We start from the raw sequence: 22,746 nt of genomic DNA on the forward strand, positions 1-22,746 counted from the left end.
AAAGAGCTGCCTCTCCCAGGTCACAGTCCCTAAAATTACTCCTACAATACCTGGAGGTTTGAGATAACCTTACCCTTGTGTGAATGTTTTCTGTTTTTGTTTTTTTTTTAATAGAAAATTTATAAGTGTTATGTATACATGTACACAGGCACACATATATATTATAATAGCTGACAAGAATCAAGGAGGACAAAGAGAAACTTCTTTCTTCACTAAATACATAATTTAATCTGAAAAGAAAAAAGGAATACAAAGAGAAATATATTTCTTCACTAAATATGCAATTTAATTCCTTATATATATATAAATAATACCACTCCTCTTTCCTCCACCAAGACCCAGTAGTTTGGCATTTTGGAAGAAAAATTCCCAAGTACCCCAAGCTGCTTTCTATGTTTAGTGGAGAAGCCTGAGTGCACCAATAAGTCTCTAACTCCACTTGAACTATTGCACTAAACATAGAGATGGCCCTTTCTTCTCTAAAACATTCTGGGCTACAAGCTGGATGTGTCAGCAATATAGCAGATGGGGAAAATGTATACAAGTATATTAATTTTGTGGCCCAGATTTATGCAGAACACATATTTGCACAGATTTTGTATAGGATTTAAAGTCTTGTTTTAACCCTTGCTAGATAGATGTGAAGCTTGGAAAGAACAAAAAGGTTTATAGAGTGGGGGAATGGGATGGAGAGTGCTACTGCTGTCACTGCTTGCTTTGGGACCTGGTTTACACAAATTAATGAGTGTGCCTCAGTTTACTTGCTGTGAAATATTTATATTAATGCTATAATATCAGAATGACTTTGCAAAGCTTAATTAGATCATAATTAATTAGGTTCTTAAAGCTTCCTGGATGAAAGCAGAGCTGGGTGAATCAAGCCAAAACAGAGAGAAGATTGTGATTTTAAGTTTTTTTGTTCTTTTCCAAGTAGATCTGCTGATGAGCTGGCATGTTCACAAATATACAGGTGAGCATTTTTGTTCACTTGAAATCTCACAAAGCCAAAAGGGTTGTGCATGGCAGTGTGGAGAAATATTTCTGAGAACATTCATACCAGATGTGTGATCATGACAGTCCTGAAAAAATTCTTTTCATTGTCTGCACAATGATTTGTCAACAACTTGTAACTGTTCATGAATTATTTGCCAAAGGAAAAAAATAAATTCCCTGATGGCTTTACAGGCTGGTCTATACACACTTTTCAAGCTGCTTTAATTATAGTTCAGGAGCGAATGCAGTCATGTTGGTGCTAAGTTTAGAGTTGGACCTGTGTCTAGGATGAGGTGACTCAATTTTTACTGTGGTCTATGAAGAAACACTGAGGGTCAGAATTTTTTTTCCCCCTGAGGTTTACTGGGTGAATTTGGAGGTGTTGTCTGTGCTGCATGGCTCTGCAGTGGGGTTTTCTACTCAAGAGAGCCTCGTGTTGGGGTAAGCCCTCGTAGGATTTTGTTTTTCTTTGAATAGACTAAACTTTTTTAGAAAGGGAAAGCACCCATTTTTCACACTGTTCACTGAATGGTGGGAGTTACAGAATTTTTGTGTTCCCAGCAACCGTGATGGGACCTCCAATCCTCAGTGAGGTGCTTAAAGATTCTGGACAATGCACTGGGAGAGATTCGGCAGCCTCAGCAGGAGCAGTTCCAGCAGCCCGAACTGACCCAAGGCTGCAAATACACACAGAGTCACGAACAGCAGAGGAACCTCAGAGAAAATGCTCTCCCAGAGTCTGTAAACATCTCTCTCTGGGCTTCCTTCCCAGCCTCAGGCTTAGGTGGTCGTGTCCTTCTGCATGACACTGCAGCATCGGCACCTCAACCCGCCTGTCACTTTTCCAGCGCTCGCTCACTGTGGTGTTAATGTATAAACTGCTCTGTAAAGAGACTTGAGTTGTAAGTATCACTTTAATGCTATTATAAAGCAAATACTTACAGCACTGAGCCTTGTGTGTAAATACTAAGTACTACAATGCTTCCTGAAGTGCTCTACAACCAACCTCAGGCACCTTCTGCGTTAAAATCGAGGCAACTTTCAGATTAGCACCTGGTTTATGTTTAATTCTTCAGTGGAAGGTGTCCCTGTCCATGGCAGAGGGCTTGGAACAAGATGATCTTTAAGCTCCTTTCCAGTCAAAATCATTCTGTGATTCTATGATTTCTGAATTTTACCCAAATAAACTTTATATTGAGTCATGTTGAGCACAGGTAACACTTACAGACACAAATAATTTTGTGAGACTACTCCTAACTGCCTTTTTTTTGTGTGAAAATTTATCTGTATGTAATTATATACATGCCCATTCCATGTACCTTTTTGTTCAAATCAACACAGCCAGAGAAATTTTCTTTTACATTTAACTCAACCCCAGAACATCGTGGAACTTAATGACTGATACACAGTGGAAGTGACAGACAGGAAAACCCTGTTAACCCTCAGGTCGAGAAGATAAGCTAAAACATTTTCAAAGAATTCATCGTGCCTGGCATCGCAAAAGTGGCTCGGTTCATTAGGTGAATAATTCCCAGAGAATTTTTAACACAACTTCCATGTAAGTAATGTACAAAAGGAGACCAGTCTAAACCATACATTAAAATATTTCTGCAGTATATTTGACAGGCTTAAGTAAAAGAAAAATATTTTGTTGACTGAAAAGCTGCATTTCTGTAGTACCTTATTCAATAACTCAGGACAACATATAGTGTGCTATCTGCAGGATAGCTTTTTTTTTCCCTCCAGATGTCTCTTTTTCCTTCCAGAAGTTGCAGAGCATTGGACAAGCAGTAACAGATGATGAACACATGCATAACTACAAATGGGCAAGCTGATTGTTTTCAGAATTGGTATAAACATTTGCTCTTGGATTGAGATTTAGCCCATAGCAAATCTTTACATTCTCGTTATAAACCTCTGACAAAAAGAGCTTCTAATGAAAATGCTGACAGTGTGAAAACGTGGTTATGGTCAGGAAAACAAATGGATAAAAAGTGGCATTCTGTAGTTCCATATGTATACTTCATCAGGGAAGTCTTTGCTAAGTTTATATTTCAAAGCTAAAGCTTGATGATAACTGCTTCTCCTACCCTTTCTATTTAGGGCCCCCAAACCTACTGCTATTACTGCTGTCTCCTGCACTAAAATTGGAAAAATAAAACCACCAGAGGCTGGGATATGAACTTCTCTGAGAAGCTCAGTGAGAGAGTCGGCAGCTGGGTTTTTAGCATCTCTTTTATTTTTGATTATATAGATAATAGTAGAACTCAACAGCCCTAATCAGGACATGGATTCACTGCAGCAGGGTGTTACAGACTGGAAAAAAAAGTAGGAAAAATCAGACATGAAGAAGAGAACTGCATTGTATATGTCTGTATGGGGGTTATGGCAGGAGGCAGAGGAACAGGAGGAGAAGGAAGGGCCCAGAAGGAACGGAAAATTGAGACAGGCCCTCTGGGAAGACTTTCCCAAAGGCCACTGATATTTCTTGGGAGGTATATAAAGAGGTGCCTGTCCCTCTCCTGCCTGAAAGGGGGGTGTCTGAAGGGCTATGGAGTTTCTTCCAAACTTGATGTTCTTTTTGGGTAGTATGATGGAAGCGCCAATATGGGAAACGAGGAGGATTACAGAATTGGGGAGTGTTTCAGCCCTGCATTAAGAAAAAAACAAACCAAAACAAAACAAAAGGAAAAGATGACTTAGGGCATCTAAGAGATGTATGGGGCTGATGGTTATAGCGCAGGACAAGGGAGGGCCTGTATGCTTTTGCTTCTGAGGTGGCAGTCTGTTTTGAGTGGCTAAAACAGCCCCAGACACACCATGCTCACAGTCTTGCTGGCCATTCCATGGTCCACAGGGCAGAAAGGGAGGAGAGGCAGATGCATATAAATTCTACTCTTATTCATTAAAGCACAAGCAAAGTGTAGATCAGTAGGTGACAATAGCACAGAAATGTAGGTTTACAAGCTCAGAGGATCTGAATGTTTTTTGTGACAACCTGCTGAATTAGGTGCTGTTTGACAGAACACTCATGTCTTTCTTCAACACCACCAGGGCTTACTAGGCTTGCCTTAAACTAGTAACTATGGAATAGAAGAAAAAGATAAGAAAACATAATATAGAAAAAATACCCAACATTCAAACCCCTAAACCAAGTTCTTAAGAACCAGGGATGTCAAACAAACATGGGGTTGATAACCAGGAGGAATTTGGACACAGCCATGGTGCAAGAGGGTGTGTGGAGCAGCAAAACCAGTCACAATATTTGCAGTGGCATCTCTGACTGTGGTGGGGAGGGATTACCTCTCCTTGACTGATGGGTCCTGTCCAGTTTTACAGCCCATTTGTATGAGAAAGACACTGAAAATAGTCAAAATACTCACAAAAGCCAAAACCCCCTAAAACTAAGCGAAAAAACCCAATCTTGAACACTCTGATAGAAGCAACAATGAATGTGGTGAGACACAAGGGAGCTGGGTTAAATCATGGCTGAGGATGCCTGAGGAATGGCAAGGACCTACTAACACCTGAAGGAAGCAAACATGAAGGATAAGATGGTGTCTCCTCTGGAAGCAAACATGAAGGATAAGAGTTCTAGTGGTGACTTCAGGGTGATGCAAATTCTACTGCGAGGAGACAATGTTCAGCACAAGGAAGAGGTTATGGGAAGTGACACTTTCCATAGAATCCTAGAATGGTTTGCGTTGGGAGGCACCTTAAAGATCCCCTAATTCCAACCCACGTGGGCAGGGGCCTAAAATAATTTTGCATAAAACAAATTAAAATGTAGCCGAATTTCAGGAAGAACCCCTGACAGCAGGATTGCCTGTGGAACTGGAAAATCCTCTCAGTGCCACATATGGCAAACAAACACACTGCTCAGAAAGACTTTGCTGGCTTGTGGGATAATGAACACGGAATTATATCACTGCAACAATATACACCCGCTGAATTTGACTCCACTTGAAGAGATGAGAGTTCTTAAGTTGCTACGTTGAAAACAATTTAATTGAACCTTGCTAATTAGAATATAACAAGTAGTTAAAAATTACGCGATGCTTTAAAAATATTTTAATTAATTTGAAATTCTGATGGCAAATTAGTAAATGCACGTCAGTGACTTCCCGTGCTCGACTCAATGCATCATGGAAAAAAAAAAAAGATATATTTGTCAATAGGGACACTGAGAAAACATACACAAGTAGGAAATAATAATGTAGAGTAAGGAATAATTAATTAATTCAAGCTTCAAGATAAGATCACTGTGTCCTGCTGACCCTACATGTTAATCAGTTGATTGATTAATTGCTACAATCATAATAATTATAGGGTATAAATCTAAATACATTTAATGATAGTTTACACTTAGAATAAAAATGTCTTTTATGTCTCCTTATCTTCATCATTTCTTGAAGCCTAGTCATATTTTTTGTTTGCCATAAATAAACCTGAAGCATTTTTAGATGTTATCTTTGTGATGAGGTAGGTTTAGACTTCATTTATCTGATCAGCAATATTTTTTTTTTGGCCTCCACCTCCTGTCTAATGAAAAATATGTTCCTAGATGAGAAACAATTGATTATGTGCAGTAACCAATACAGCTTCATCAAAAGCTCATCCTTAATTGAAAGAAAAGGGGACATACCAAAGAGACTATTCTGTAATTATAGACTGTCTTTAATCAGAAGAGTTTCACATATTGAAAGATTCTGCTATATGAACTCAGTCTGAGGTGAAATAGTGAAGCAGATCAGTAGCACAGGAAAATATTAAAAAAATAAATCCAAAGAAAATGAAGAATTCTGCTGATTTCTGATTTATAGATAATAGAGAAGATCTTGACATCTACATCATCTTTGAATTTGTGCTTTCTCATTAAACCTTATCATGCTTTATGTCTGCACTAAACAATATAGTTCTTGTACCTCAACTGGCTCAGTTGAAATCCAGTTTTTTACTAAAAAAGTACATACGAAAAAGAGAAAAGTGCTAGTCAGTTAAATCTGAATGCACTATTAAAGACCAGGTCTTAAATAACTAAGGCCTCACTCAGTCATTAAAGAGGTGTTTCAACAGGAGTGACAGGTAGAAGTTGTAGTAGTTTGTACTCTGCATGTTCAGTGGATAAAATCTCCTGTTTCTATCACTGTCAACGTGGTTAACAAGTTTTACGTGTTTGGGCCTGACTTCTACTTAGATTATAGCTTGTTTGTGTTTCTCTTGAAGGGAAAAGTGGTCTGAAGTGAGAATTTAATTTTCTTCCATTCAATCCAAGAAAACACAGCAAAACCCCTCGGTGAATTAAGAATCAAATTTCTTTCTCTTTTTAGCATTAAAACCACCCCCCACTTAAGTTTCCTTGCATTCTTGCCATTGCAAAACATCAGGAAATCTTAAATAAGTGCATAATTTAAATTTTTAGAAAGAAATGTGTGAGTTTCTGTTAAAATACAGACCAGATTTCCTTACCATTTTCAATTGTGCAGTTCGAGAAATTTTGGATTGTTCATTTATAAAGTTTGTATCCATACACTGCTTTACAAATCTCATTTTGCAGTGATGTTTGTTAAATAAATAATGCTAGGATAGGAATGATAGTATAAATAATTTAAGGAGCCACTAAAGCATTAAAAAAACCTCCTAAGCAGGCAAATTCCTAGAGAATGAACTTTTACAGTCTTCAAAGGGTTACCTGACCTTCTACTTTTGCAGCTTGCTTGTCTCAAAGTTACAGCAAAGGAGGAGATAACATGAAACTGTACTATAAAAGTAAATTACTATCATGAATATTAAGCAACAAGGATATAATAAACATGACTGCTTACATTATTCTGATTTATTGATACTGATTTCCTAGTAAATTATCACACAAAATACTCATTTTAGTTGTTCAGGAACATGTGCAAAATAAAGCTTGGTGGACACTTCCCCAAGACCTTGACATCTGTCACTGAATTCATAGTGGGGAATCTTGATGCCTTTTTTTCTGGTATGGGATACAGTGGTTTATTTACTTTTCCTTTCCACAGATTTATTTATTTTTAATTTTTGTCTGACTGGCTTCCTCAAACTCTCTCTTTTTTTTTTTTAAGCCATGTACAGTCTTTTAAAACTGCTATCATGGAGGTTCAGCTCTGACACAGTGGAACAAATCCAGCTGCAAAATCTCCTAAAGGCTGTTCATGCTTGTTCTGTTAAATAGTGCTCACTTTGAGTCAAGAGGTTTCATTACTATATTTATGAACCTCTTGGCACCAGGAGTTGGGATTTCCCAGTGCTAAGCATTAATGCATTTTGCATCACTCTTTAGCATCAGGAACTCCAGATCACTGGTGCTGAGGGGTTAAAGACAGTAAAAAAAAGCCCAGATCTTTATTTCCAGATAGAAATCTTCAGTGCATGTGTGTGTGCTCAATATATGTGTGTGTGTGGATAGTCTGAGCAACCACCAGATAGCACAGGTAGAAAGAAGGCTGCCACAGTCACCAGCTACTAGGATCTGCAGGTTTTAAGGGATCTCTATATTAACATACCTATATTCTGCATCAGATATTTGTTATCCAAATGGATGGAAAGTATCCTATCTGAAAATAGGATTATTCTTCTTTAAATTTAAAGCCTGCTTTGTGCTTATGTGGCTTATATCACTTCATGACTTGGTGTGTTATGTCAAACCTAAGATTATTTTTGGAGATTTCTGAGACAGAATCTACTTCATTTTGCCTGTCATCAGCCTAAAGCGTGTGCCAAAAGACCCCTTTTTTTTTTTGAGGCAGTGATTCACAAATACCATCTGAACTAAAGGACAGCTTCAAAGCAAAAACACAGATTTTGGATCAAATTCTTTGAACATCTCCTAAAGTGGTTACTCCCATCATGGTTTAATATTTTTCTCTGTGGAGGATTTATATCCCCACAGTGGGCTAATTTTTTTTAAAAAATGCTTATACACGTAAGCTTGCAAGCAGGAATGTGGCCTCAAAAGGTGCCCTGATCTGTGGTGTAAAGAAAACCAAGCACCAACCTCAGCTGCAGAGAGTGTAGGTTAGTTCCGGCTGCATGTGAACATGGAGATGCAAATCAAACATGAGCCGAGGAAAAGGCTGTTCCAGAAGTGGCACTTGATAGCCCAGAGCTGGAGCTGCACAAGCATATATAAACTTGCCTGCCAGGCAAGCCTTCCTACTTCTCCCAGCTTGGTTTTGTTTGAAAAGGAAAATTAAGAAGAGAAAAAAAAAAAAAAAAAGAAAACTGAAAAGAAAATTGAAAAAAGAAAGGTAGAGGGAAGAGGGAAAGGAAAAGGATAAAAGGAGAAGGAAAAGAAAAAGAATGAGTAGGAGAAAGAAAGAAGAAAAAAGAGAAAAGAAGAAATGGAAAAGGAAAAAGAAAAGGGAAAGGAAAGGGAAAATTATAATAGGAGAAGGAAAAGAAAAAAAGAGAAAGAAGAAAAAGAAGAAAAAAGAAAAAGAAGAAAAAAAAGAAGAAACAGAAAAGGAAAAAGAAAAGGGAAAGGGAGAAGAGAAAGGCAAAATGGAAAGGGAGAGGGAAAAGGTCAAGAAAAAGGGAAAATAAAAATAAAAGAAAAAGGAAAACAGAAATAAAAGGAAAAGGAGAAGAAAATGGAAACAAAATAGAAAACATTGAAAAGGAGAAAAAGAAAGAAGTTGCAGCTTGTGCACTCACTCTATTTACCCTCCTCATGGGTAGGCACCCTGTGTATGTACAAGGGCAATTTCCTCCCTGTCCCTCTTTACTTTCCCTGTCACCTGCAGGAGTGTAGAGATAAGTTATACCCTGGAAATTAGGTTGGGTTTTAGTTCTGGTCACCTCACTCTTTTTCTGTATGTGCAGCCCTCTCCCTTTACATGACATGTTAGAAGTGTCAGCTTGGAAAATATTTCTGTTGTTCACCAGGGCTCTCCTGATAACAAGCTCCAAACACCATGGGTTTCATATGTGCTTACACAGAACAGTTCTCAGTCACATCTTGGGGTCCTAAAACCTTTGTGAGTCCCACCTTTCTGTTTGCCTCAGATCTTCTGTTTTATAGGAGTGATTAACACAGGGTTTGATTTTCTGACCATCTAAGCACACCTTGGTGAAGAATTTTTGTGCCTGGATTGGGAATTTTATTTTGTTCCCAGTTCCACACTATCACTCAAAAGTGTTTCACAGTGAAGGAGTCAGACCATGAGTTGGTGTATTTGATACTGCTGGTGATTTCAATGAGATTATCTGTGTGATGTGCTAACACCCCAGGCAATTAAAGCAGTAGTGCTGGGGCCAAAATGTAACAATAGTCACATGGGTTAACAGGCTGATGAATCTTATGTAGAAAGGAGTCAAAGGTAGCAGTTTGATTCACCAGGAAGCAAGAAAAATTGTATTTTATTTTAAAACTGTGGGCAATTAAAATTCAATACCTGTCCCATAAGCAGGAGGCAGCAGATTGCAGAAATATTTCTGCATCCAAAGAAACATCCTTAAAAGTTGTGTTCAAGGAGTTTCTTGTGCAGTGAGTTTCTTTGTTCAATGAGTTCTTGTTGCCTCAGGGCCACACACTCCCTGATACCCATTTAGGAGGAGGATGTGCAGCACTACTCAGTGTTTCCATTCCCACACTATTTCTTACTTTACTTGACTTCCCTTTTAGCTGTTATCTGGTGCAGCTGGTGGAGTACAGCTGCTAAGGATGCTTTTCCGCAGCCACATTACCCAGTTTTCCAGCACTACTTTTTCACAATTTGTGTCCCTCAAGAGACATTATAAATCCTATTAACTCTGAACTCTGGCCCAGCCTTGGTAAGAACACAAGACTACCCTCACATTGAGACATCAATACTTTCCCAAAGTATTTCAGTTTGCAATTGCACTTTCAGTGGCAGACACAGATCCGCTCAAAACAGAGACACTGAGCAGCCAGACCTGTGACAAGTGATGCCCTTCAGGGAAGGGGAGCTTGGACCCCCCAATCTGGGCCTGATTTGAACCCGTGTCTTAACTTTTTTTCTGAAATTCTGTGAAATTCAGTGAGCACTCTGTAGATAGTGCTATTGTTATTATTCTGGTTGTATTGCTGTATTTTTTTTATGTCCTTTAGAAATGCAGCATTTTCCTTTTCCAAACCTGTGTTTCTGCTATTATGGTAAACTGTGAGGATGTTTTATGGATCGTGACTTGATTCTGTGCCTGCCTACTTTGTGGAACTTTTAGAACTTTTATTTTCTTGTTTCTTTCTCCATACCAAACCATTGCTAGAACATTTCTGGAAAAAAAAAAAGAGCAGCTGTAACACCTTTCTTACAGATTACTGCTCTTAGGTGGTAAAGGCACAGAAAAAACAGAGCCTTTATTACTTAATTTTCCATCTACCAAGATTCTCACCCAAAAGTTTTTTCTCAGTCCTAGGTCTGAAGGCTAAGGTTATGCACTTTCTTCTAGCTCAGTTACTTGAAGCATTTAGGATGCACAGAAGTACTCCATAAAGTTAGTACCTACTCTGACTACTGCAGCTGTAGTAGTCTAGTACACTTCAAATAGTGTTCAGATAGTGTACTAGGTCTTCAAATATCCATGTGATGAGGACCAGAGAACAACTCAGTTGTTATTTCTTTACATCAAGATATTATCATGCTGGTTCAGATCCAACGTGCCACCACTCAGAGAGGTGTGGTGCTACTGTTATTTGGGAAGGTAGCAACTTTCAGATAGTAGGAAGGTGTATGGAGAGAGGAAGACAGCCCAGCACCGTGGGTACTGACTTTCAGCATCCCTTTCTCTTGTTCTTGGAGGTTCTCCTTTTCCCTCCCTTCCTGGTCTTCTCTTTCCACTTTCCCCCCACTCATTTCTTCCATTTTGGCACCTCTGAAATTGTGTAACTGGGGCATTATAGGCTGCCTCTCCTCCTGTTATTACTTTCCCCAAGTGGAAGCTTCACTCACAAGCATGGTGAAACATTTTTCCCCTCGAACCCAGAGTGCCAATTCTCACTTTGTCAAGAGCTCCAGATAACCCTCATGAGAAGTTCCTCTCCCCTGCCTCCTGCAAACACTCCAGGTTACAGAGATCTTGTCACAGTCACTAAAGTGCTCCTTCTCTATCTTTTCCCCAACCCTTTTCTGCCCAGTGCTGTTGTTCAGATTTCTCAGTTTCTCTTTCACCATTCTCTCCTGCTCGATTTTCTCCATGAGTCTCACTTATGCTAACCCAGATACAAACTCTCAAGTTGGCTTGCCTCTTCCTTCTGCCCTTTCTTTCATAGAATCCCAGGATTATTTAGGTTGGAAAAGACCTCTAAGATCATCAAGTCCAACCTTCAGCCCAGCACTGCCAAGCCCACCACTAGACCATATCCCCAAGTGCCACATCTACACATCTTTTAAATCCCTCCAGGGATGGGAACTTCACCACTTCTTTGGGTAGCCTGTGCCAATGCTTTTTCCCTTTAAAATATTCCCTTAACCACAGATGAAATTTAAATTACACATGTCCTAAGAGTAAGTATAAAAGGAATAAACTGAAACTTATGTCTTTTTCTGTTTACAAGTGTTTGATTTCATCCTCTGAAAAACAACAATCAGGGTAAAGCTACAGATAGTTACTGGAGCCTCAGTGATTAATCCATCATCAGTTACAAAATAAATGAGTGTTTTGCAGATTGAAGTGAGTCAGATGACATTTCCTTCAAGCATCCAACAGCTTCTCCAGCTTCCCCTAAACATTAATGCTCTGAGCACCTTCAGCCCCTGGCAGGTAACAGCCCAGAAAAAGAAAACCTTTCAAACTTGTTAGTGCTTGTGCAATCAAGGACAAGTCACAGTTTTGACACAAAACTGTCTTGTAAGTGCTATTTGAAAGCCTCAGCTTCAAAGCATGGTGCTGGACCTTCCATGTACGTCAAAGTTCTTGATAAAAGTTCTCACTGTGTAGATTACTGCAGATTTGTATCCAATAATTTATTGTGGAAGCATTAAACCATTCATATCACAAACACCTGTGCAAGCCAGTTGGCCTAGTCAATTCTTGTTTAACATTTAATTATGAATATAATTATCATGAGTTAAGAGACAGGCCAGGCATCCGCAATAAAATTTCTGCTATGCTAAAAAAATTATAACTATAATAACAAAAAAGACTAAACTGGGGGAGAATATGTCCCTCCTACGCAAACTTTTCATGACAGCAAAATCCAAGTACAGATTCCTTTAAAACTTCTTCGTTTCCTTTGATGATAATTGGAAAGCCTCCACCATATTTATAAGAGCAAATTAAACAGTTTTTCTGTCCCTTTAATACTAAGGCAATTTTCATCACTGGTATAACCCTTTCAGTGAGATTCCTCAGAGTTTCCTCTTTTCCTCAAAATGTAAATGTTGTCCATTAAATATAATTTAAATATTTGTCCATTTGACAGTGTTACTGGAACACTGTGTCAGGTGAAGTTCACAAAGGGGAAAATCCAATCAAAATGTTATTTCGGTGCACATCTAAGAGTTTTGTGTTCTTTTTTAGTCCAACAGAACTGTGTGCTATCAGAAAAAAAAAGATTAGTAACTATCACAATGTATCTTGTTTTAAAGGCAGAGGCTCATGTTTAGAAACATAAAAACTAAAGTCAATCTAGAACCAGGCTCCCTGTGGACAGGTGTTACCTGAGCATCCTTCACAGAGAAAAGCCCTGCAGAGGAGCTAAACCTTCAGGTGTAGATTTTGTTTTCAATTCCTTTACAACAACTTAATTAAAACTTTCCAAGAAAAAAAAAAAAAAGAAGAAATGTCTTACCTACTAATTCTTTTCCAATGCCCTTTATTTCTTACCATTTCTTAATTTCTTTAGTTAGGCTAGTTTCCACCTCAAAACAAAAAATCTGTTCAAAGACATGACCTCCGATATTACTTTTTTTCACCTAAAACACTTGCTTACAGACCTGAAAAGATCTATTTAAAAATGCTGTTGAGCAGAAACAGTTTGCAACTGTGAAGAAAAGGTCATTGAAAAAGAACTAGGAGGTTACCAGGACATATTGTTCCTTGACACCTCCTGAGAACAAAGAGCCTGGAATGAACCTCTTTAGTTACCAGTTTGCTGCTATTGCAAATACAACAGCCTCCATTTACATCTTCAGTGGAGATATTCTTTCTTACTGGCTTAAATTTAAGTGGAGATTGTGCTAGAATATGGTGGTTATAATGGTTGGCAATGTTACAGCTTAAATATATTTGCGTAATTTTTACTGTTTTATTTACTTATTGTTTTCATTCAGGATGATCATATACACTTTTAATCTGTATTTCATTAACACCTATATTAAAAGTCTTCTCTTTCAGTTTCTCTTTCTCCTATATCATCTTAACATCTCTTCTAAAATGTGAGGGTTTTTCCCTCTTCCATATATCAGTTAATCCTTCTTGAATAAGAATTTCACACAACTTTCCAGATAAGATTTCAAAAATATTTCAAAAGTGGATTTAACACTACTCAGACTCTACTGAAAATATCTAGTATCACTTTATGATTGAGCTGTTATTATTATTTAATGTTATTGTGCTTGGGAGAGTATATATACCACATATATTCATATATTTAAATGGATGGATATGCTTGAGATTATGCTACCCATAAAATCATTTCTTTTTTTTAATTTTTTAAAAAGTTGTACCTCGACTTTTAACTGCTTCTTGTTTCTACACAGTTTTTTTTTTTTTATTTGTTCATGTTATTTTATTGATCTTTGCTGTCTTCTGATATTTATTTGGACAAAAATGTATTAATTATGTGAAATATATTGTGGTGACCTTGGATTTGTTTATAAATTGCCATGTTCACATGAAATTGAGGCTTTCTGATGCCATGCCAAGCCCCAAAACTTCCTTGGACAAGTACATGGAGGAGAGGAAAACATTTCAATAGGAGGCTCGCCAACTGTGAATCTGAAGGCAGTTTGATTAGGACTCGAAGCCCACAGATTGAGATTATGACAGAAATTTGCATAATGCCAGAGACTGATAAGATTTGGTTTCTCAGGAACCTATTACGTGATGATGTTAAGAGACTGTCATGGATTTCTTACAGTGCAATATGCTGACTTGTCTTTCCAAGACAAGTTGGCCTTGAGCCTTGTTCTTTGTAAGCCTCGAGTGAGGTTTCTTTAGATGCCTTTTGAAAATCTCTTTAGACATCTTTTGTAACTTTCCACCAAGATGATACAAGGATGTTATGACTGTCAGAATAAATGAATGTATTTACTTCCTTTCTGCTTCCCAGCTACTATTTTCATAACACTGCATAGTAGTTCAGAGCAGGTCCTTGCTGCACTATTTTTTCAACCAGTGTAGCTCTGTTCTTTGGTCATGATTATGTATTGATGACTTGATTTGTTTATTGCCTCCTGACACAGGTTTTTGGTTTTTTTCCTGATTTTGGTGCAGACAGCTTCTGTGCAAACTCCTCAAAAGTTACATTATGCAGTGCAAAATTTGCTATGGTCTGCTGAAGACCGAAGCGTGATTATTGCCCAGATAGATGTGAGTTTCTGCAACATGTTCTCTCGAGCCACACAGACAGCAGGTTCTTGGGGCACCTTTCTGAAGCAGGACTAGAGCCAAAGCCCAGAAAAAAACCCTTTTATTGATGCCAGCCATTCTGGAGAAGAAGACAACTGACCAACATGGAGAGGACTGACAACTAATGATAGTTTTTGTGGGTCTAAAAAAAGTCTATTGTTCCCATGGGAGATGAATTTATTGCTTTGCTATGTTACCATCATAGATTTTGTCAGACAAGACCAGTAAAGACCAGTGTCACAGACAAGCAAAACTGTAATGAATTTTTTATCTAACAAATTTCCTACCCAAAAAAGTTACAAAACTCTATCGTGTGTAAGATGCTAAATAACCATCTTCAGTTTCCATACAGTAGGGTAACACATAACATTGTAGGATTGATAGGAATGACATTGAGAATTCTGCTTAGCATGCACCAGGAGACCCTAATTGATATATCGAAAGGATATGTGTGAAATAATTTGAAAAAAGTGTTAATGGTCTATCAGAGAAATCAAAGAAAAAAAAATCCAGATCTTGAAAAACAAAAATTAAATGAGTACTAATGTGGACCTTAGATGGTGTCTAGGCACTTAAATTCTGAAAAAACTTATTCGGTTGCCATCTATCCCTGAAGGTGTATAAGTTAATTAGATGTTGTGATTGTGCCCTTCGAAGAACTTTAGATGCCTATGGCTTTACTTCTCCCCATGCAGAGAAATGCTTCCTTTCCTTTTCCAGCCAGAGCTGCAAAGCCTGAGCTCCAGAGATAGGGGATTACTTTGCCTAAGTGTCTGGGGAGATTGATCCGGGGGGAATTGCCAGGACTGAAGCCGCACATGCTAATGAGATCTGGTGCCCTAAAAATCATAGAATCATATAGTGGTTTGGGTTGGAAGGGACGTTGAAGATCATCCAGTTCCACCCTCTGCCGTGGACAGGGACACCTTCCACTATCCCAAGTTGCTCCAAGCCCCGTCCAACCTGGCTTTGGACACTTCCAGGGATGGGGCAGCCACAGCTTCTCTGGCGAGCAGTGCTACAGCCTCACTACTCTCATAGGCATGAATTTCTTCCTAATGTCTAATCTGAACCTGCTCTCTCTCATTTTGAAGCCATTTCCCCTTGCCCTGTCACTACATGCTCTTGTAAAGTCTCTCTCCACGTTTCTTGTAGACTCCCTTCACCTTTCTCCAGAGACCTGGTGGTGGATGTGGATCCCACATTTTCTGTTCCTCACACAGAGACCTGAGACATATCAGGTTGTGGATTCCACTTGAAAGCCTGCAAGTCAGATTTTCAACACTACTATTTTTATTAATCTCATTCCTCTGTTCATCTGCCTCAAGTGGGAAACCCACAGCAGTAACAGATACATTCATTGAGAAAACTGTCTGCAGGAGAATCATAATTCTGGCAGAAGGATTTCTATTTAGAGTATATATATATACAGATATATATATATAAATACACACATCTTCCTCTATGTGTGCATTTTAAACAATAAATCTCCTATTTATCTACAGTACTTACGTGACACCTTTTAAATTCATATTAGAGATAAAGAACTGAAACGAAGGCATAATCACTAGACCTCATTGAAAAAAATCTTTCCAATGTAGTAATCTTTCCAACCTGTTGCTGAGAAAAATCAAAGACCTGAACTCAAGCCTTCCAAACCAGAGACAGATGTTGCAGCTTTGGGAACTGAGTGGAATTTTCCTTTGTGGAATATCAGTGGGGTTTTTTCGTAACTGTAGTTGGACAGATGCACTGTCTATACAGTTCTCCCCAGCTGAAAAGATCTGGAAGGACTAGTGGATATTTAAATATTTCCTGTTCTGTGGATATCAGACATTGCTGCACAGAAAACTAGTAGTCGAATTTCTTTTTTTTTTCCATGCCTTCTGCCTGAGACTTTTCAAGAAAACTATTTCAATTAAGACTTACAATCAACTAACACATTTACCTACTAACATTTTTTAACAGATTTTGGGGGTAGACGTTTATCATTTCAGTGGATAAAGTCCTGGAATAAGTTTGTATGGCCATGCTGGTTGAATTCTGTAAATAAGGTGATTAAGTATTTCAGTTATTGGCAGTTCTACCACCTTACTCACATGAAGCACAATTTTACTTGCAGACAATCTGTTGAACCACGTCTGTTGATCTTCCAGAAAATCAATAGAACTATTTGCGGTACTGAGTAATTTAAGTGTGGCTGAACCTGACTTCGTAGCAGCATTTGGGCACACTTTAGAAGAGCATATTTCATCCAAAATACCACAAAATGACTTGCCAGTAATACTAGACAAAGTCCTTGAAAAAAAACCAAACTGCTTTCCAAACCCTAAGAAACAAAATTAGTATTAGGTCAGAGGTCTTTTGGCCTTCCATTTATTGTTTGTAAGTTCTCTGATATAAGCTGTGTGGAGAGTAATTATCCATCTTCAGTCCAGCAAGCAGAATTCTGAGATTCTATAATGCCCTGAATTATCTTCTGATACTCTGGTCATATCTGAAGTGTTCTAATAGTATGGTCATATCTAAAGTTATTTATAGGGGAAATTGAAGGTGGAGAGCAAGTGCTTTGCCTAACACACAGTACTGTAAAATTTTATTCCCGTGCACATAATAGAGATGTTAATTAAAATGGCAGCATCCAGGAAAATTAATACTAAGCTTCCTATGGACTTTTTCCACATAAGCTTTAAAATAACATAAGCATAAGGAGTCCATGGCACGTCCTGGATATTCATTCCTTCTGAAACTTCTAGCTAAATTACTAAATTCTCAAGAACTGTTATTGGCAACTTGTTACTACTTACTACTAGTAGGTTTTTGGACTACTTAATCTTACTTAACAAATGCAAGGCTATGACTAAGGGGTCTTCAGTGCTGGACCAAGGATATAATCACCACGGCAGTATGGGAATCAGGCTGGTTATTTCTGGTATTATTAAACATTCCTGCTAACTGTAATGCACACCTGTGTCTTGCATGCTAATAATTCTAATTTTTGAAAAACAGATACTACAGCCCCTTTTTCTCAACAACTTGAAGAAGAAGAAGGGAAATTTTCTAGCAGCTCAGCACTGACCAGGCAAATTAATTAGCACAAGTAGCCAAAGTATCATCTGCAATGGAGATGATATTGAAGAAAAGAGATTTTTTTACTTTGCCTCAGGACTATTAACATAAAGAAAAGCTCCTAAAACACTGAAAACACCTAATTCTTGCTTATAGACATTTTTTAAGTGGAGTTGATAGGAATACAGATTTGCAGATACTATGGCAGTAAAGGCCAAATAAAGAGAAGATTGATTGGAAATCATAGATTACTGTAGACAGTTGGATTAGGTAGAAATCACCCTGATGTGCAGTAAAGCAAGCAACAAGAATTAGGGGTTTGAAATAGTGCGAAGCACGTCTTAAGAGTGCCAACATTTCTTCTGAGGAATAAACTGTCTTAAAATCCCTCTATAAATGACTGTTCATTAGCCTATCAATGTGTATAATGGCTCTCAAAATCATAATAAGAATTAATAATAGTTCAAATAGCAGAAAGGGACATTAATTTCTCACTCATGAATATTAATGCTTTAGTAGACAGACTCTTTCCGACATGATTTCAAATTCTTAATTCGCAAGTCCATGACCACCAAGTAAATATACCTGGTATTTTTACTATCAAAAACCTCCCCATGGTGCCACCAACAGATTTCAAATGACTCTGACTTGGATACTAGCAGAGAGGATGAGAGTAGAAGACAGCACCAGGAACGAGATCATGGTGTCCTGATAACGTTCTTCAGAGTACAATAGTATTTGCACAGGCAAAGGGTGTGCCAGTGGGCAATAAAAGCAGGGGTAAGGGGGAGGAAGACTCTACTTAGCCCCAGAAGACCAGTATGATGTTGGATTATCAGGAAGAGAAGGTGATAACATCAGAGGATGGATGTTGAACACCTGACTGTAGAATTAGGTGCACAAGAAGAGATGTGGATGACAGCTGTGCTCCATGAACTGGCTTCATCCACTTAGGACAGCACACCTCCTTCTTACCAAGAAAACAGAGCAGGTGGATGGAGAACCAGCTGAGGGATATGTTCAGGAGCTGGTGCTTCAATGAGCAACTTGTCCCAATGCATCAAAAAAGCTGAAGCTGAACAGCAAGAAACTCTTTATTGTTTTTTCCCTTCTTAGCGCTGCAGACACTGTGCAGCAGGAACTTAAATTTGACCGACTGACACCTGACTTCCTTTGAAAGGAGAAGAAAGTGAGCTGCCAGGAGTAAACTTTCAGGGAATGCATTCCTTTTGCACCATGTATTTAACTGCACTGCACCTCCGGATAACCGAGCAGGGAAGGATCTTGTGAGATGCATTTAACCTCATTATATCTGATGCTGGGTCTTGAAAAGCTTTGGTTGAACTAGAGGCTCTTATGAATACAAAATCAAAGTGAGCTGGGCATTAAGGGTTCTGTATTCCCCGACAGCTGCGCATGTGCACACCCAGCTCTCATTAACAGCAATGGCAAATACGTGAGCCCATCACTCAGAAATCAGACCTCTGAGTACTTTGTTGGGTTTGCTTTTTTTTCCTAGACAGTTTTCTCTATTGGATCTTTAATTAATCACCTACTAGGCTTTTTCCCTTTAAGTTATCCCTCTCCCCCTCTTCCCTTTCCAACGGGACTAAACCCCCAAATCACTCTGTTTTTTTGTCAAGTTTTTCTAAGCCGACACAGTTTTACAAAATGCACCTGCATATATTAAATACAGAGTGGGCTTGCAGCACACAAACCACAGAGACGTGGAGCAGAATAAGTGCCTGGGACTTTGAAAATACTTTTTCTGCCTGCCAACTTTTGACAAAAAAAATAATAATCAAGCAAAGGTAGATATGAAAATGAGAACATGAATGTTTTTGCATTCTTTTTGTGATCACTGCAAGGCAAGAGTCTGCAACCTTGTGGAACAAAACACACGCATTTCATTCTGATTAACATAAAGACAGCTCCTTCTAACATGATTCACAATTATTAGTCTCTCTCTTGTGTTTGGGGATATATGGATTATCAGCCTAGCATATTTTGAATACATACACACTTTAATTCCTTTCCTAAACCATTTTAGGTACTACAGTTAAATCACATAGACAAAATTTATAGATCAATAATTTGATTTTTTTTTTCTTCTTTCCAGTTAAATACCTAAATGCTGTAGGAGATAAAAGGCAGTCAAAAACAATGAAAAGGCAGGATCACGGATAATGGAAGGTAAGTCAGATTTGAGATGCCTCTGTTCTTCTATTTTTAAGTTTATTATTATTTTTATATAACAGGCTATTTCACGAGCTCCTGCTGTATCTGATGTACTTACTTATCGCCTCCACAAACTGTTCAAAGAAGCAGTATGGGAACAGCGGCTCAGGCAGCTCTCTGAAAAACATCTTGAGTGCTCCGGTGACAACGTGGATGTCCTCCCACTGGCTGTCGTCCAAATTCAGCTTCTCTTCTGGGAAAACACGAGGAGAAATGGAACAACTGGTTTTAATGAAACAATTACAAGACACTAATTATTATGTTAATGTTTGCCTACTATCATCAGCAACCGTTAACAGCCTTCTGCACCTAGAGGTTTGGTGCTGTGCATGTTTTTTTTTTTTTCCCTTCTTTTTTTTTTTTTTTTTTTGTAGGAAGAGAACACTTTCAATGGAATACCATCTGTAGGAATGCAGCTAACAAAAAAACAAGAGACACAAAGAGACAGCACCATTGACACAGTATGTCAGATACATTTATTCCCATAATGCATCAGTATGAAAATTAGCATCACAGCTCAACATGATTCAAAGCTATTTGGTTTTGAGGCCGAGGGGCTAAGAGTTGCCAACGATGGACGGCTCAAGGGACCGGCCTAAAGGCCTTGCTGAGCCAACAGGAGACATATGCTAAACATGGCAATAGAAAATGAGTTATTGCTTTACATGTGTTAGCCTTGCTATGTACAAGGGAATAATGGGTAACGCTTTTCTCCTCTCTCCTTTTTTTTTTTTTTTTCCTTGCCTGAATGTAATGTCAGCAAGGAATAGAGGACTGTGAGAGAAAGGATATTAATTCCTTCTTACTGCTTCAAAAATATTTTGTTTGGTTTTCATCTCTGGGAGGAAGATTTGCCCAGCAACAATATTAGACAGACCCCTGTTGGCCTACCTAGGCTATGCAAAGCTGTCAAAAATGATAACACACTAAAGACAAACCACAAGTGCCTCCAAAACTGTTTTGCAAACAAAAAAAAAATGTTTTCTTTTGAAGCTTGACTGAGCTAAGGAATTTAAATATAAAAGAAACTAAATGCTAAAATAGAGTTTCTAATAAAAATAAAACAAGATTGGGTGATTATTTTATTTTTCTTTGGGTTTGTCTTTTTTTTTTCTTTTTAATTCTAGGAGTGTGATACTGTTAGAACATAATAAACAATGAGATCATAATCCCTATAAAACTCGAGGAAAGTGCAAATCCTTATTAGTCCAAATTAAAATGACACACACTTACTCCAAGTTTTGTTACTCCAAAAATGGAGTTTTCTTTTCTTTCCCATGTGCTATGATTCTCTCTTCTAGAAATTTTCAGTCTCAATGCAAACTGGGGGCCAACCATGAAAACTGCTGAACAAATTTAATTTGAAGCAACATAGTCCTGAAATGTTTTACTAAATGTCACTGAAATTTCATGTTTAGCAGTTCAGCTGGTTTCAAGAGCAACCTCTTTATTGAACTGTTGTTAAACAAAATGCTAAAATTGTAGGAGACACATGGACACCCACAATTCCGGATCCCAGCACTTTAACGCAATGGTTTTCTCACTGTGGAGTTTACTTTTGGACAGAAAATCTTATTCAAAATGGAATCATCTTTCAACTTCTATTTAATAAGTGTTATAAAATGCTTTCAAAATTTCTGGATTCAGGAAATGTATACAAACAAAGGAACGGACCCAATTCCTTAACTTGGAGAAATGTGAGACAAAGCTGGAACAAAGGCAGACTTGTGCATTTCATTTAGATGTCTTGTTTGCTTCTTTGGTTTCAAGTCTTTTTTTTTTTTTTTCCCTTTCTTTCTTTTTTTCCCATTCAATTACCTCAATCATAAAAGTAATGATTTGATCTCAAATGAGTTACCAGAGGGGATCTTCTTTAGACTCTGAGATCATATTTGATTGATCGTATTTCAACAATTAGCCTTTTATTTTGCCACACACTATTGAACTAGATCGACAGCATCTTAGCAGGCCAGCTTTAAACAGTCAACTGTTAACAATAGCATCAAAAAGAGAGACCTGATGGGGTTTACTGTCACTTTAAAGAACAGGGTGGGTTTTCACATTGTTGAAATCTGTCAGATATTTTGAAATGTCCCTCTCACTATGGTGCCACACCCCCTGCGTGCCCTTATAATAAAATTGGTTTTACTCCTGATTAAATCATTTTCTCCCTACCCACTACCATACTTCTCATAATGGACCTGTGTGCTCTACAGCTGGTGTTCTTCCCATGGTACCAATTCTTACTTTATCTTTTAAGCACTTTGCTGCTAAGATCTCATGCAGAGTGCTTATGTTTTGTTAAGAGCTTCATTCTTAGAGAAATAGCTTAACACATGTTCTAAAAATGTTGTACAACTTATTGCTTAAAACACATTTAGAAAATGTATAAGTACTGTAGCTTTGGCACAGAACTTTAAGTAGAAACCTTAAAAAAAAAAAAAGAAACACAACTTGTTTTTGCCATGCATTTGTCTTAAATGTCTAAAGTGGAATGCTTGACTTCTAAGGCTTTATAGGGACTTATCTTACCAGATTTTTGCACCATTTCCAGCTCTTCAAGGAAACGTGTTAGGAATGTATCATCGTGAAAGCAAAGGGTGTCAATTTTCCCTCTAGCAATAAGAGAGTTTTTAAAAATGTTTGCTAGAAGGAACAAATGCCAAGTAAAAAAAAAAAAAAAAAGGAAAAGAAAATAGGAGTCCATTCAGTGTAAGACACTCTGTTGGTTCCCACTGGTTGGAATCTCTCACATACCATGGCAATAGGGCCATAAACAAACACACACACACACACACACATTTCAGGCTGGGCTTAAGGGGAGGACCTGACTTTTTGGCTTTACTCAGACATATTTCTTATTGGGGTGTTTTGCTTATATAA

At 38.1% G+C, this 22,746-nt stretch overlaps 1 protein-coding gene across 1 annotated transcript in view; it reads right to left on the reverse strand.

Annotated features, from left to right (window-relative positions):
* Positions 1-22,746, reverse strand: part of ARHGAP15 (Rho GTPase activating protein 15) — a 330,910-nt gene that overhangs the window by 42,413 nt on the left and 265,751 nt on the right. The window contains exon 12 of the mRNA XM_027656307.1: positions 19,922-20,056. Coding sequence (XP_027512108.1) covers positions 19,922-20,056 — 135 coding nt within the window. The remainder of the gene's footprint in view (positions 1-19,921; positions 20,057-22,746) is intronic.

This window comes from Corapipo altera, unplaced genomic scaffold, assembly GCF_003945725.1.
Source record: "Corapipo altera isolate COAL_440 unplaced genomic scaffold, ASM394572v1 68, whole genome shotgun sequence".
Lineage (NCBI taxonomy): Eukaryota > Metazoa > Chordata > Aves > Passeriformes > Pipridae > Corapipo > Corapipo altera.